This window comes from Xiphophorus couchianus, chromosome 10 (genome assembly GCF_001444195.1).
Source record: "Xiphophorus couchianus chromosome 10, X_couchianus-1.0, whole genome shotgun sequence".
In the NCBI taxonomy this organism is placed as follows: domain Eukaryota; kingdom Metazoa; phylum Chordata; class Actinopteri; order Cyprinodontiformes; family Poeciliidae; genus Xiphophorus; species Xiphophorus couchianus.
The window spans coordinates 3,009,529-3,021,529 of record NC_040237.1 but is presented as its reverse complement, the minus strand read 5'-3'; the positions used below and the strand labels follow the sequence as shown (position 1 = coordinate 3,021,529).

Below are 12,001 nucleotides of genomic sequence, written 5' to 3'. Positions count from 1 at the left end.
AATTGGGATTAAAGAAGCTTTGACATTATAACTTGTGTCATTGAGGCAGAATCTGACCAGCTAGTCCAGCTGAGGCATCCTTGTTCACACCGAGGAGGTGAAATGTTTTAGCAAAGCGCAACGTTGTTTTAACAACCAGGCAACTGTAAAACCAGTTGAGAGCCAGCACACTCCCGTTTTCTCTGTGTAAAACCAGTTCTAACGGAGCCCAGTGAGAGCTGAGCCAGCATGGGCGAGGTGGTAGCTTAAATTAGTAAAACAGCCAGCTTTTTTTTTCAAATGCGAACATGTTTCTTTTTGCATAAAACCTTCTGCTGAGATTGTATGCAGAGCCGTGTGTGCGCCTGTGTGTATGTGTGTGTGAGAGAGAAAGAGATTGAGAGAGAGAAAAAAAAAAGGAGAGATGGGGAGCTGATATAATTGTGTGACTTGGGAACGTCCATCTTTGCCTTTCAGGGGCCCTTCTGCTGGGAATTCCCCGGACAGTCAGATCTGAGCCTTCACCAATTTCATTTGGTGAGAGACCTTTGAATTCCAAAAATAATATGCTTTTTTTTTTCATTTGACTGATTATGCACTCAAATTACCAATTGATTATTTATTGATTATTTAAAATGGCAAAAGTAGTGAATGAAAACCTTAAATCGTGATAATGACAATCATAATCATTAATTGCTGCTGATTTGCTGTTTATATGCTACTGAATGTCTGCAATGCCTTATTATGTGAAATCAAAGCTCAAATGTTTATGTATGATGAATGGTGCTGATAATGCATTTATTAATGTATATAATTGTATAATGATGTTTTATTGGATGTTTAGGCATTTTCTTGCTTGATTTGGCTTTGACTTCTGTATAGAGCCTTTCAAAGGTATTTTTACCATTTGAACTTTTCCACTTTTTGTCACATAACTTCATTGAATTCCATTTGGATTTTTTTAGACCAACACACAAAAAAGTGCATCGTGGTTTTATTTTCACTTTTATACCATAAAATAAGAACCGATGGAAACAATTGGACCAAATAAGACACTAAACGTGTTCAGCTGTGTGTAATTGAATCTGTTCTGAGAAGGTCTCAGTTGTTTTTCAGAGAACATTAGTGAACAAACATCATTACGAAGGAACACAGACTGCAGAAGTCTGGAGACTTGTGCAGACGATCAGTCAAAGCTGCTATGAGATGGTTTAGATCAAAGCATATTCTTATGTTAGTATGGCCCAGTCAAAGCCCGGCTCTAAATCAGGTTGAAAATCTATTTCCAGATGCTCTCTGTCCAATCTGATTGAACTTGACCTCATTGGACCCAAAGGCTGTTCTCACAGTGAACGGTGAATCTTTAAAGCCCATTGACTTTACTTCACAACTAGGCCTGTCATGATCACAAATTTTGCTGGGCAATAAATTGCCCCAGAAGTTATTGCAATAAACGATATTGTTGTGTTGAGAACATAATTGGTATAATGATGGGACAATAAACCCTGTCAGATATTATTAAAAGTTCATTTCTAATGAATGCTTAACACTATAAGTGGAAGACATTTTAAATATACAAAATAAATAAACAAAACAACTGAAGCAATAAATAAAATAGATACTGAAGTCTGTAAATAAAATTGTCCTTCAAAAAAGGGGCTAGCTAGACCTTTGTCATCCGGTCTGTGGTAGAAAGAGAGACATGAGAAAAACAATCATGGAAATAGTAATTATAAAGCTTATTTCTAATTATCAAGCTTATTTAATTTATCATGTGATTAATTGATTCATACACCAGCTTTTGTTGGTCTGTCTTGTAAAATCCCAGTGGAATGCGTTGAAGTATGTGGCTGTAATGTGACAGCAGGTGGAAAACAAACTGTTTTTGTCTTTGTTTGGTTTCTGTCATGTCTTAACCGTTTCTTGTTGACATCCTTTTATAGGACAAAGCTTTTTACAAAAATGTGTGATTTTTATGCAGCTGTTTTCAAAAACGATCCTGTATTCTCACACAAACTGGCTAACAGAGTTTTCCTCACACAAAGATGCAATACACTGGAGTGTTTACATCCACTGGTTGAAGATTTAGAGTCCAGATAACCATGTTGGACTCTGAATGTCCCTCTCTGATTCCTGTTTTTCCTGCATCTATTTAAAACCCCTCAAAGTAATCAAAAAGCGGAGCCCGAAGGTAAGGTTAGCTGTTGTTTTTAGTGCCGCCGCGCTGACATGCTGAGGGACTTCAGTAAGCCTTGTTTGGATTTGCCTCAGTCAGGCACTGTGAAGCCAGAAATAGGCCGGGCATTACCAAAACCCAGAAGAGAGGAGGCTTAATCTGCTCTGAGGCCACTGTGGCCTTCTGGAGGGCTCACTCCAATTGTTTGACTAATCAATTGCTTGTTGATTATGCACACTCTGCCTTTGTTGCCTGTAAATAACACTAAATAAATGAAAGAAAAACCAGTCAAGAAAGATGGTAAATCGCATTTGATAGACAGAAAAAAACAATCTTTTCCTCATGTCTACTTGATGCCTTGGTTCCCTCCCTCCGTCTCTGCTAAAACTTGTTTGACAAGGTCTGGCAGGATCAACTTTGGGTGTGCCGGTCTGTCTTTCGGCATGTGTGTGTATGTGTGTGTGTGTCTTACAAACACACCTTTGTCTGCGCCGATGTGGACGCAGCGTCCTTGAGCCTAAGGTGTGACTCGAGTCTTGGATGACGGCTTGTCAGGGTGAAGCGAGACGATGATGTTTCCCTTTTAACAAAGAGATCTGGCCTGTGGAGGCTTTGAAAACAAACAAACAAACAAAAAAAAAACCCATCAGTCTTAGTAAGATTTTTCTAATTGCTGTCTTGCACAAAGAACAAGGATCAAGAGTCAGATACACTGCTGATGATTAATCTTTATTCTTAACGAACCACTCCCACTGTCGACTGTCAGAGCGTGCTCATCTCTGACAAATTCCCCTGGACGGCTTGATCTGCATTCTGCAGGGCGACAGCAGACTGTGCAGCTCGGCACGCCGCTGCATTAACACTGGACGCCGTTTGCGCTGGGGAACTTGTTTTGACAGTGCTCCAGGTGCCTCATTGTTGGAGATGGCATGGTTCAACAGATTTACCAATTAGCACCGGGCCGAGGGCACGGGAAAGGGTGGGGCGGGGGCTAAAACGGGGGAGCTGCAGTGATGGAATGAAGTTTTGAGTGAGGGAGAGAGGCGGGAGGGGAAGAGAGGAGGGATGTTAGAGTATAAGGAGTAAGATGATCCTTGACCTCATTTTATCCCCCCCCCCTTCTTCCCAGCTGTAGCATGTAAAGGGATGAGGGGGTGGGGGGTTGAGGTTGAGCCACAAAGAGGAGGGGAATTACGTAGCAGAAGGAGGAGATTCCAGCTGGAAGTTGCGGAGCGAATTTAAAATCCTGCTGTTTGTCGAAGGAATTTTTTCTGTCCCGTTCGAGTGACTAACCCTCCCTGTTACTCATCAGAAAAAATCGGCCTTTTTTTTCCAGGAAGTTAGGGAGGGAACAGGTTGAACTGATTCTCCAGCTGTGCTCCAAGGGTTCTAGGGAGTTTCTGGCTGCAGATTCGTACATCGGTGTCTCGTGTGTTTCGGGCCGTAGCTGCATTGAATCCAGTCTGCTTTATTGAGTCAAACAAAGGATTTTAAATTAGTTCACAGGTCCGTGTTTGTTGTTGAACAGCTTTCACCACAAACAAGAAAAGTTTGCAGCCACTGTTTTAAATAAACAATAGGAAATATCACAAGAAATATGAGATTCTTTCTGTATGATAACCTTCAGTAACATCTGAGCAAAATTCAAAACAAAAATGTAGAACATGATAGAACTTCATTTTTATTCATAACAGAAAAACTGTTATTTATACTGTTACAAACACTATAGTTTACAAAATGTAATCCAAACATTTATTTATTTTGATTTTAATATAAACTTAATCAAAAATGTGTTGCATGCACCTGATATTTGCTGATTAATTAGTATGGCTATCTGCTCTGGCTGCCATTCAGTAATCAGCTGCTTAAAGACAACATCCGTAGCTCTCCATCTGTAGACTTAAGATGGCATTAATTAAATACTGACTGGAAATCAGTATTTTTTGTTCAGGTGAGTGAAAAGTTTAACAGCCTTCTTCAGCCAGCTGACCTGGTGGGTGCAGCACAATGTGGCAGACAGAATCGGACATCTCAGTAAAAGGATCGGTCAGAGGGAAAATCTTTGCGGTTTCAAACTGCAAAGATTTGAAAACGTCTTTACACCTTAAGTTTGTTCCTTCCTACTTTCCTTCTTCCCTCCCTGTCTTCCTTCCTTGCTTACTAAACGTTTTTATATGAATGCTTTTAACAAGCACATGGGACCCTGGAGATTTGACTTTGGAAAAGTATGGAATTTGGCAACTATAAATTTTCCAGACCCCTAAAATTATTCCCGACTAACCTTTCCCATGCACTACGTTATTAGTAAGTCAAACGACCCACATGAAGCCCAGGCCAAACAAGTAGCAGATATCTTCCTTTCAAGTTTCAGATCTGTCCGCTTCTTCGTGGCTACCTCGGACTGAAGCCTTCGGAAAAGTGTCTGTTTTTTGCATACGGACAAGCTGCTTGTGATTGAGAGTGACGGAGACAGCTTTTTGGAACTGGAAGAGCACGCTGGGACTACAGCGCGGTAAAAAGATGGGAGGGAAAACACGGAGCCCCGCCAAAATTCCCCAAAGGGCAATTTACTGTTATGGATGGATACGCCGTTGCAGTCAAATTTCTGCTCTGTGGACCGGACCGGGAAGGGAGGGGAATGCTGAGTGATTCCAGAGAGCACTTAAGCCGCCTCGAATTCAGGTTTTCTGTCCCCACTCGCCTGATGACAGGACAGGGTCTCTTCTTTGGAGTTTGTGGGGGTAAACACGGGGCATCTGCTTTCTGAGTCGTTAAGCACCGTCCTTGTGTATTCCAAAGAGTTTGTCGGTTTGGAGAAGTTGGAACGGCTGCAGCCTCCCGGTTTATTTGATTTCCCTCTTCAGTATCTTCAGCAAAGACTTTCCTGAACTTAACCTGGATTTGGTTGTCTGTTTTTTGACGTTTGTGTTGTCGTCTTACTAGTCTGTGCAGTCCAGAGTGCTTGGACCTGTTTCTTATTTCAAGTGTTGGTCCAGGAAAGGAATTGGACATGATCCTTATTTTCTAACCCAGACAGTTTCTTGGAGCGACTTCCCCTCCTCCTGTTTTGTTTTTTGGGACACTTCCTTGACTTTTCTTGCGTACCACTGCAGGTGCACACATGCCTTAGTGTTATTATTAAGCCGTCTTTTTTTTTATAAATACAAAGCATTGCAAAAGAATCTGTTAGCATCAATTTTCAAGTCTTGCTACAGGTTCTCAATTGGATTTAGGTCAAGACTTTGACTGGACCACCCGTGTGGTCAGCAACCGTGTTGAAGTTTTTCCTGTTTTCCTGACATCATACAGTTGTAATTTGTTTGAAAGTTCTAGCTGACCGCCATGTTCTTTGGTCTTAGTGATGATCTCTAGGAAAACCTTCACAGACCTACTGTTTTTAAATAATATACTTTTCAAGATGGATGGCTGGACTGGATTTTACTAAAGGGTGTAAGTGTAAAGGGGCTGAATAGATTCAGTTTTAGATTTGAGATGGGAGTATGTACATGTATTGAAAAGGAACAGAAAAGTGGAATCAGTCATGAAACAAAACAAGGAAAAGCACGACTGTTGAGATGAAGGTTCATGCTGCAGAATGGCTCAGCAGTGACAGCATATGAGCCTAGAAAAGTCTAAATTTGTCAGAGCACTGTGGTTTTTTTTTACTTCCCTCATCAGCAAAATGTGCTGTAGACGCCCGCATCTGCGGCCACGCATCGCCTTGGAAATCTGCCGCCAAGAAAGGGAATAAACAAGCCTGTCATCAAACTTCGGGGGATAAGGAATCCTGAATGTAGCACGACTGTCACAAAGCAGTTTCCATTTCATGCATTATTAACATTACCTAAACACATTATTTGTGTATTTTATTCATTCATTTGTCTTGTTAACATCCTCCTGGAGTGAGATAAACAGCACGGCCAAAACCGGCTGCGTGACAGCTGCATGTGAGATTTGAAGAAAAGAAGAGAGACAGCGGCGGGATTCTGTGGACGCCGCACTTCCTCCTTCTCTCCGGCTCATTAAACGACGGCCCGGCGATGATTCGGCGCGCACTTTATCGACCCAGCCGATAAAGTTTTTTTTGAAGGGGAATGGCGTCGCCCTTCCATCTGCAACATGCCCCGTTTCTCTATAACAAGGCGCTCCGTCTTACATCCACACACACTCCTCTTACTTATTTAGTTAGTGCAGACAGAAGCAGCTCCTAAGTATGAGGCTTGTCCGCAGGATTTTGGCAGCTTTTGTTGTGTTTTCTCCTACGCCATTCCTTTTTTTTTTTCCTGCGCTGACTTCACAAACGGATATTTTAATTGGAACTTTTTGGCGCTGTCTCCATCTTGCGATAGAGTGGCAGACGAGTGAGTGAGTGAGTGAGCGAGTGAGTGGCTGGCTGGCGAGGCCGGGGCTGGGGCTGATTGGTGTGTAGCGAGGCATGCCTAAATCAACTGGCAGCATGAATAGCTCGCTTGAGTCTCACTGACATTCACTGGAATCCATGGCATTTTTTTTATCCTTTCTCTGGAAAAAGTGTAGAATAATCAGCAAGATAGAAGAGAGAGAGAGGGAGAGACCACCACCCACTCTGTTGAAGCATGACTTCCCTCTTTTTTTTTCCTTTTTTTTTTGTTGGTGCAATTTACTTGCTTTGGTGCCATCTCGCGCCTCTGTCTCTTTGTGCTTTTGTCAGAAGAAAGAGGCTCACCCTTGTTGCCGTGCTCCAGCCTTACATTCACTCATTCAAAAACATCAATGCCCTTATGAAGTAGTCTTGGTTTTGTTCTCCTGCAGCTAACTGACTTAAAAGAAGTTGTAAATGAAGTTATAATGAGAGCCGATAAAATCAGCTCTGTAGATAATGTGAGATCTGTGCTTTTTAAAGTGATAGTCAGCCTTCAGTCTGGGCTGCAGAGTTGGTCACGATTCTTTTATGTACTTTTGTGTTTGGACGTCTTAAGCGCTTTACAAGATTACTGAAAGAGAAGCAAAGATCATTGCGTGCCTTCACGTTTACCTTGGACAAATTAAAGGAATTATGTTCAACGTTGGGGATACAAGTGCTTAAATGCTGCTGAGTCAGCGCGTGTTTAAACCTGCAATTGTCAATAAAAGAAAAAAACACTTGACTCACCGTTTCCTTTCACTGCAGATTATAGAAGCAGCAACAGCAGCCTGATACTGCTCTGATGGTTCTTTCTGTCTGTCCGTTCGTCCGTCCATCCATCCACCCTGCCAATGATTGGTTTATCTATCATTTCATCCATCCATCCGTCCGTCTATCCATTCACCCATCCAATGATTAGTTTATCCATCCAACGATTGTTTTTCTATCATTCCCTCCCTCCATCCATCCATCTATCCATCCATCCAATGATTTGTTTATTTATCATTTCATCCATCCATACAGCCATCCACCCCTCCAGTGATTGGTTTATCAGTGGATTGGTGATGGGTTTGTCACCCATCCATCACTAGGTTGATGCATCCATCCAACGACTTGTTTATCCATCCATGCATCCATCCATCCAGTCAGTTTATCTTAGAGAGATAAATATCTCTAAGCTAATCAGTATCTCATCAGAACTATCTGCATTAACTTTGTCCTGTAAAAGTGGGTCGGCATTAATTGCCAATTCTGCTGAAGTGAATCTGGAAGATCGTGAAATTCGGTCATGAAACACGTTAAAGTATTCTGATTCGAGGAAATGTCCTCTTCCCATCTGGAGGGTATTCAGCAGCGAGTCGATTGCTAATCCGGAATGACACTTTGGACTCGACTCCCGATCCGGAGGGAAAGCTTTGCTTTGGGCTGCAGCAGCGACAGCAACTAATGCAGACCACATGTTGGAGCTGCGCATCTGCATAAGTTACACACCTGTTCAATCTGGGGCTGGTGCTACTCTACTCAAACAATGACCTCTGGTGCCAGAGGGAGAGCCGCCATGCGAGCCCAGGTCGACTTGGAATCACTGTAATCCTGCCTGGCATAATGTAATCTTTGTTTAAAGTTAAGTGTGTGTGCAGGTGGAGCTGTATACTCAGTGAATGCACATAATTGATGGTGGGGGGTTTTGTGCAAATGTGAACGATAGCAGACCTTCCTCCTTGGATTCTTAAGACAGTGCTGTGTAATTATCTGGCCTGCTGCCATCAAGCCCCACCGGAGCAGAGCCAGAAAGAGGAGCTTTGTCTTTGCACAACAACACACAGCAGCCCAGGGCCCTGAGTTTGTTCAGCTTAGAGTCAGGAGACGACATGTTGGCTCCCGACATGCAGGCCAATTCGGGGGAAATTTCTGAACATTATCTGAGCACAAAATGTAACTTTCGTCTGTCCTTTCCTGTTCATCCCAACAGAAAACTTGCACTAATACGTCTCCATATCTGCATTCTAAATCACTCAAACCCCTAGCGGATAATGAGAATTGTTAACTAGTCAAGTCTGACTTATTTATACGAACCGCTGAAGTTAAATCCAGGGCCAGAGGCCAGGCGGAGTTGTGAAATACTGCACTGCTGCTCCAGATTTAAAAGCTCGTAACTGACAGACGCAGACAGAAACGTGTCCAGCCAATCAGAAGCCAGGCGTGTATGCCGAGACAGATTTACGGCTTTGGCATAAAAATACATCTAAACGTGCGTGGCACTGGCCCTGTCACCCCTTACCTCCAAGGGGCCAGAGTCGAGGCAGGCGCATGCATAAAGCGCGGAGTCAGCCCGCCTCTCCAGATACTTTAATTGTTCTATCGTCTCAGCCTCGATATGAGGGGGAAAAAAAGCGAGGCTTCTGCAAAAACTTGGCACTTCAAAGGCTTACCTCCCCCAGTCTTACAAGTTGCCTGTCTCTTCCGAGGAGCCCGGGCTTTTGGAGGGTGAGAAAAAGGGGATCGGAGAGGTGGTGTGGAATGAGTTTGATGGACTAATTGTAGCCCCCAGTGGACACAGGCACGCATCACAGTGGGGGTGAGTGGGTGGCTGGTAGAGCAAAGGCTGCACAGGCTGGAAAATATTCCCTGAAACTCCCTGGAATATCGAGTCCTGTCAAGAATAAACGGATGCCTTTAAATACTCCTATTGTATATCACTCCACAGTGTACAGTTTTTTTATGCTGAGAGGCTTTATGAATGAAACAGATCTGAAAAAGGTAGACACAATGGCCTGCTGAAGCATCCCTGCAAGTATTTGAACCTCTTTATGTTTCGTCACACATTTAAATTGGGATTTTATTATTACTGAAATGATTAATCAGATTAATCATGATTAATTGATTATTGAAATAGACAAAGTTAGCAATAGATTAATCAGTAACTGGAGTATGCAGACTCATAAAATGGCAATTTGCTGAAAAAACAACACACTCAGAACAGTAATTATGTCAAAAATAAACAAGAACTACATACTTTCATCATTTAAGATAAAAAAATATGTTTTCTTTGAATATGTCCTACGCTTAACTATAAATTTAATTTAATTTATTTCTTATTAGTATCTGTATACAAAATTGAAATAGATAAATTTTTATCTATTTATTACAAAGTTAATCTAAAAAATAATAAGCCGATTTGTCCTACACTATAATAATAAGTCAAACAGAAAGGGCTGTGATTTCCACATCTGGATGTTTGAAGATTTTTATTTTTTTTTTAATATGCAGAGGCGTTCTTTGCTACAAATGATCAATCATTCATTAAAGGAAAGCAGGTTTTGCATTGCAGGCAATTTTGATGTTTAGTTTCTTTTTAAATTTTTTTTATTGAAATGATGTGCATCTTGTAAAGTTTTTCTGATATTGTATAGAAAAGGATGAAAATTCTGCACATTGTCCTAGTTTTTTATTTGATTTTTAATCAGTTAATTGTCAGAATAATTGATTACTAAAATAATTGTTAGTTGCAGCCCTAGATTTTATGTTACAGACATTAAAGTTGATGCGTGGTTCTCAAAGGTCTCTACTAAATAAAATGCTGAAAAGTTTGGCAGTCCCTTTTAATCTGATACACATAATTTAAGCTCAGTTTAAACTCTACAACGGCCTTTAGCTATTTGTTAGAGAATATTATTATGTTATAATCAGGAAAGCAGCCATGTTAACTCTGGAGGAGCTGCAGAGATCCGCAGCTCAGGTGGGAGAAACTTTTCAGCCTAAATGCAAACCGCTAAGTGTGACACCAATCTCTAAAGTGGTTTTTCATCAACATTACGACCTGATTCAACAGGCTTCCAGCAGTCTTAGGTTTTATCCTCATTATCTGTATCAAAAAAGCCAAATCAGTATCAAAAACTTTTGAGTGTTTGTATCAGTTCTTCTGACTTCACTCACCACTGCCAGTCTGGCAGGTGTACAGCGAGCCACAGGAGTAAAACGCAGTTAAAAGCAGAGAGGCACAAGGAGATGACACCGCAGAGGAAGCAGCTCGTGTAGGGTAGGGCCTCGGCTGGGAGAAAATCAATGGGAGGGAGCACTTCCATACACGGAAACAGCACAATGGGAGGGAGAAGAGGGAGTAAAGATTTTTCTTTTCTTTTTTTTTTTTTTTTGAAACTGGAAAATGATGCATTTGTTTTACCCAGGGAGAGCAAAAAGCAAAGACGAGGGGAGAGAAAAAACACTCTTCAGAACATCTATTGAAAAAAAAAAAAAAATCTGGTTCTTTGGTGAGGTTGAGTTGTGTGGTTAAGGTTTGTTTTATCCAACTGTGCGGAAGCGTGTGTAGCTGTCTTTCAGGTCTCTTTTTAGTCGAGGCGCAGAAAGACTACTCATGGCATGTTCAAGGGCACTCGGTGGACACGGATGCCCTGCAGGAGGCGGAATTATGAATACAACATGAGTAAACAGACACCTACATATACAGCTAAAATAGTACGCATAGTACTTGGCAAGACAACCATCTTTTAGAAGCAATTTGAGCCGGTCCGCAGCAGCTCGGCCTTCCCCCCTTCTTCTCCTTGCGAGGGTCATTGATAAAGTCTTGCGGGAGAAAAAAAAAATCGGCTCTAATTTGCCTGATAGTGGAATAATTTGCACATTGGTGGTAATGTATTCCTCTGTGCATTCCTCCAGTACAACCGTTTTAGTATTCATTTTAGTGATAAAGGATTTTTTTTCCCTTTCCTTCCCCTACACAGCAGCTGTGAACAAAGGATACAATAGCGCACAAACTTGAAACACAATTCCGAGCCGCAGCTTTGAATGGCATTCAGGCTTCACTGCGACTGAGCGAGCCCCATTCAGCGAGAGCGCGCGGCAGTTTGAAGAGATGGTATCGAGTTGCCTGCAGATGGAGGTCAGTGTGACTGGCACAGTTGGCACCTTGGCACGGCGGCGGCGGTGCTCACATTCGGGAAGGATGCGACGGCTGGCGGCGGCTGGTGTTGAGGGTGGTTGGGGGGGGGGACAGAGAGCAAAGCATTCTCCTCACTTCTTCTCCTTTTTATTTTTTATATTGTCTGCGCTTCCTGTTTTGAAAGCCATTAAGGAGCAAATTTCCTCACAGCGAGCGGGGAGATGAAAAGGGCCCGGGCTTTTGAAACGTGTCCAAGCGCAAATGTGAAAACGAGGGGGCGAATGATAGCTATCTGTAAACATCCCTGTCGAGGGGTCGACGGAAAAGGAATTGTGAGGAGAGTGGGGTGTGGGGGGGGAAATGATACATTCATTTGCGTGTTTTTTCTTTTTCTTTTTCTGATTCGCTGATGAAAGCGATGCTGCCGTTTTTTGTTCCCAGCCAGCTGTATTGCTCTTTTCACTAACACACTGATGTGTCAGGGCAGAATCGCATAACTACCACTGAATCCCCCCACCCCTTCACGCCTCCCCCCAACCGGTCCCCTTCCGAAAATGCTTTG

General features: G+C 42.4%; 1 protein-coding gene across 30 annotated transcripts in view; it reads left to right on the top strand.

Moving 5' to 3' along the window:
* tcf7l2 (transcription factor 7 like 2) overlaps positions 1 to 12,001 on the top strand; it is a 108,000-nt gene that overhangs the window by 46,075 nt on the left and 49,924 nt on the right. For 17 of the 30 annotated variants that reach the window (XM_028029379.1, XM_028029366.1, XM_028029369.1 and 14 more), the window contains one exon: positions 457 to 516. The exons of the other annotated variants lie outside the window; for them this stretch is intronic. In XM_028029379.1, the coding sequence (XP_027885180.1) occupies positions 457 to 516 (60 nt within the window). The remainder of the gene's footprint in view (positions 1 to 456; positions 517 to 12,001) is intronic. 30 annotated transcript variants of the gene reach the window in all.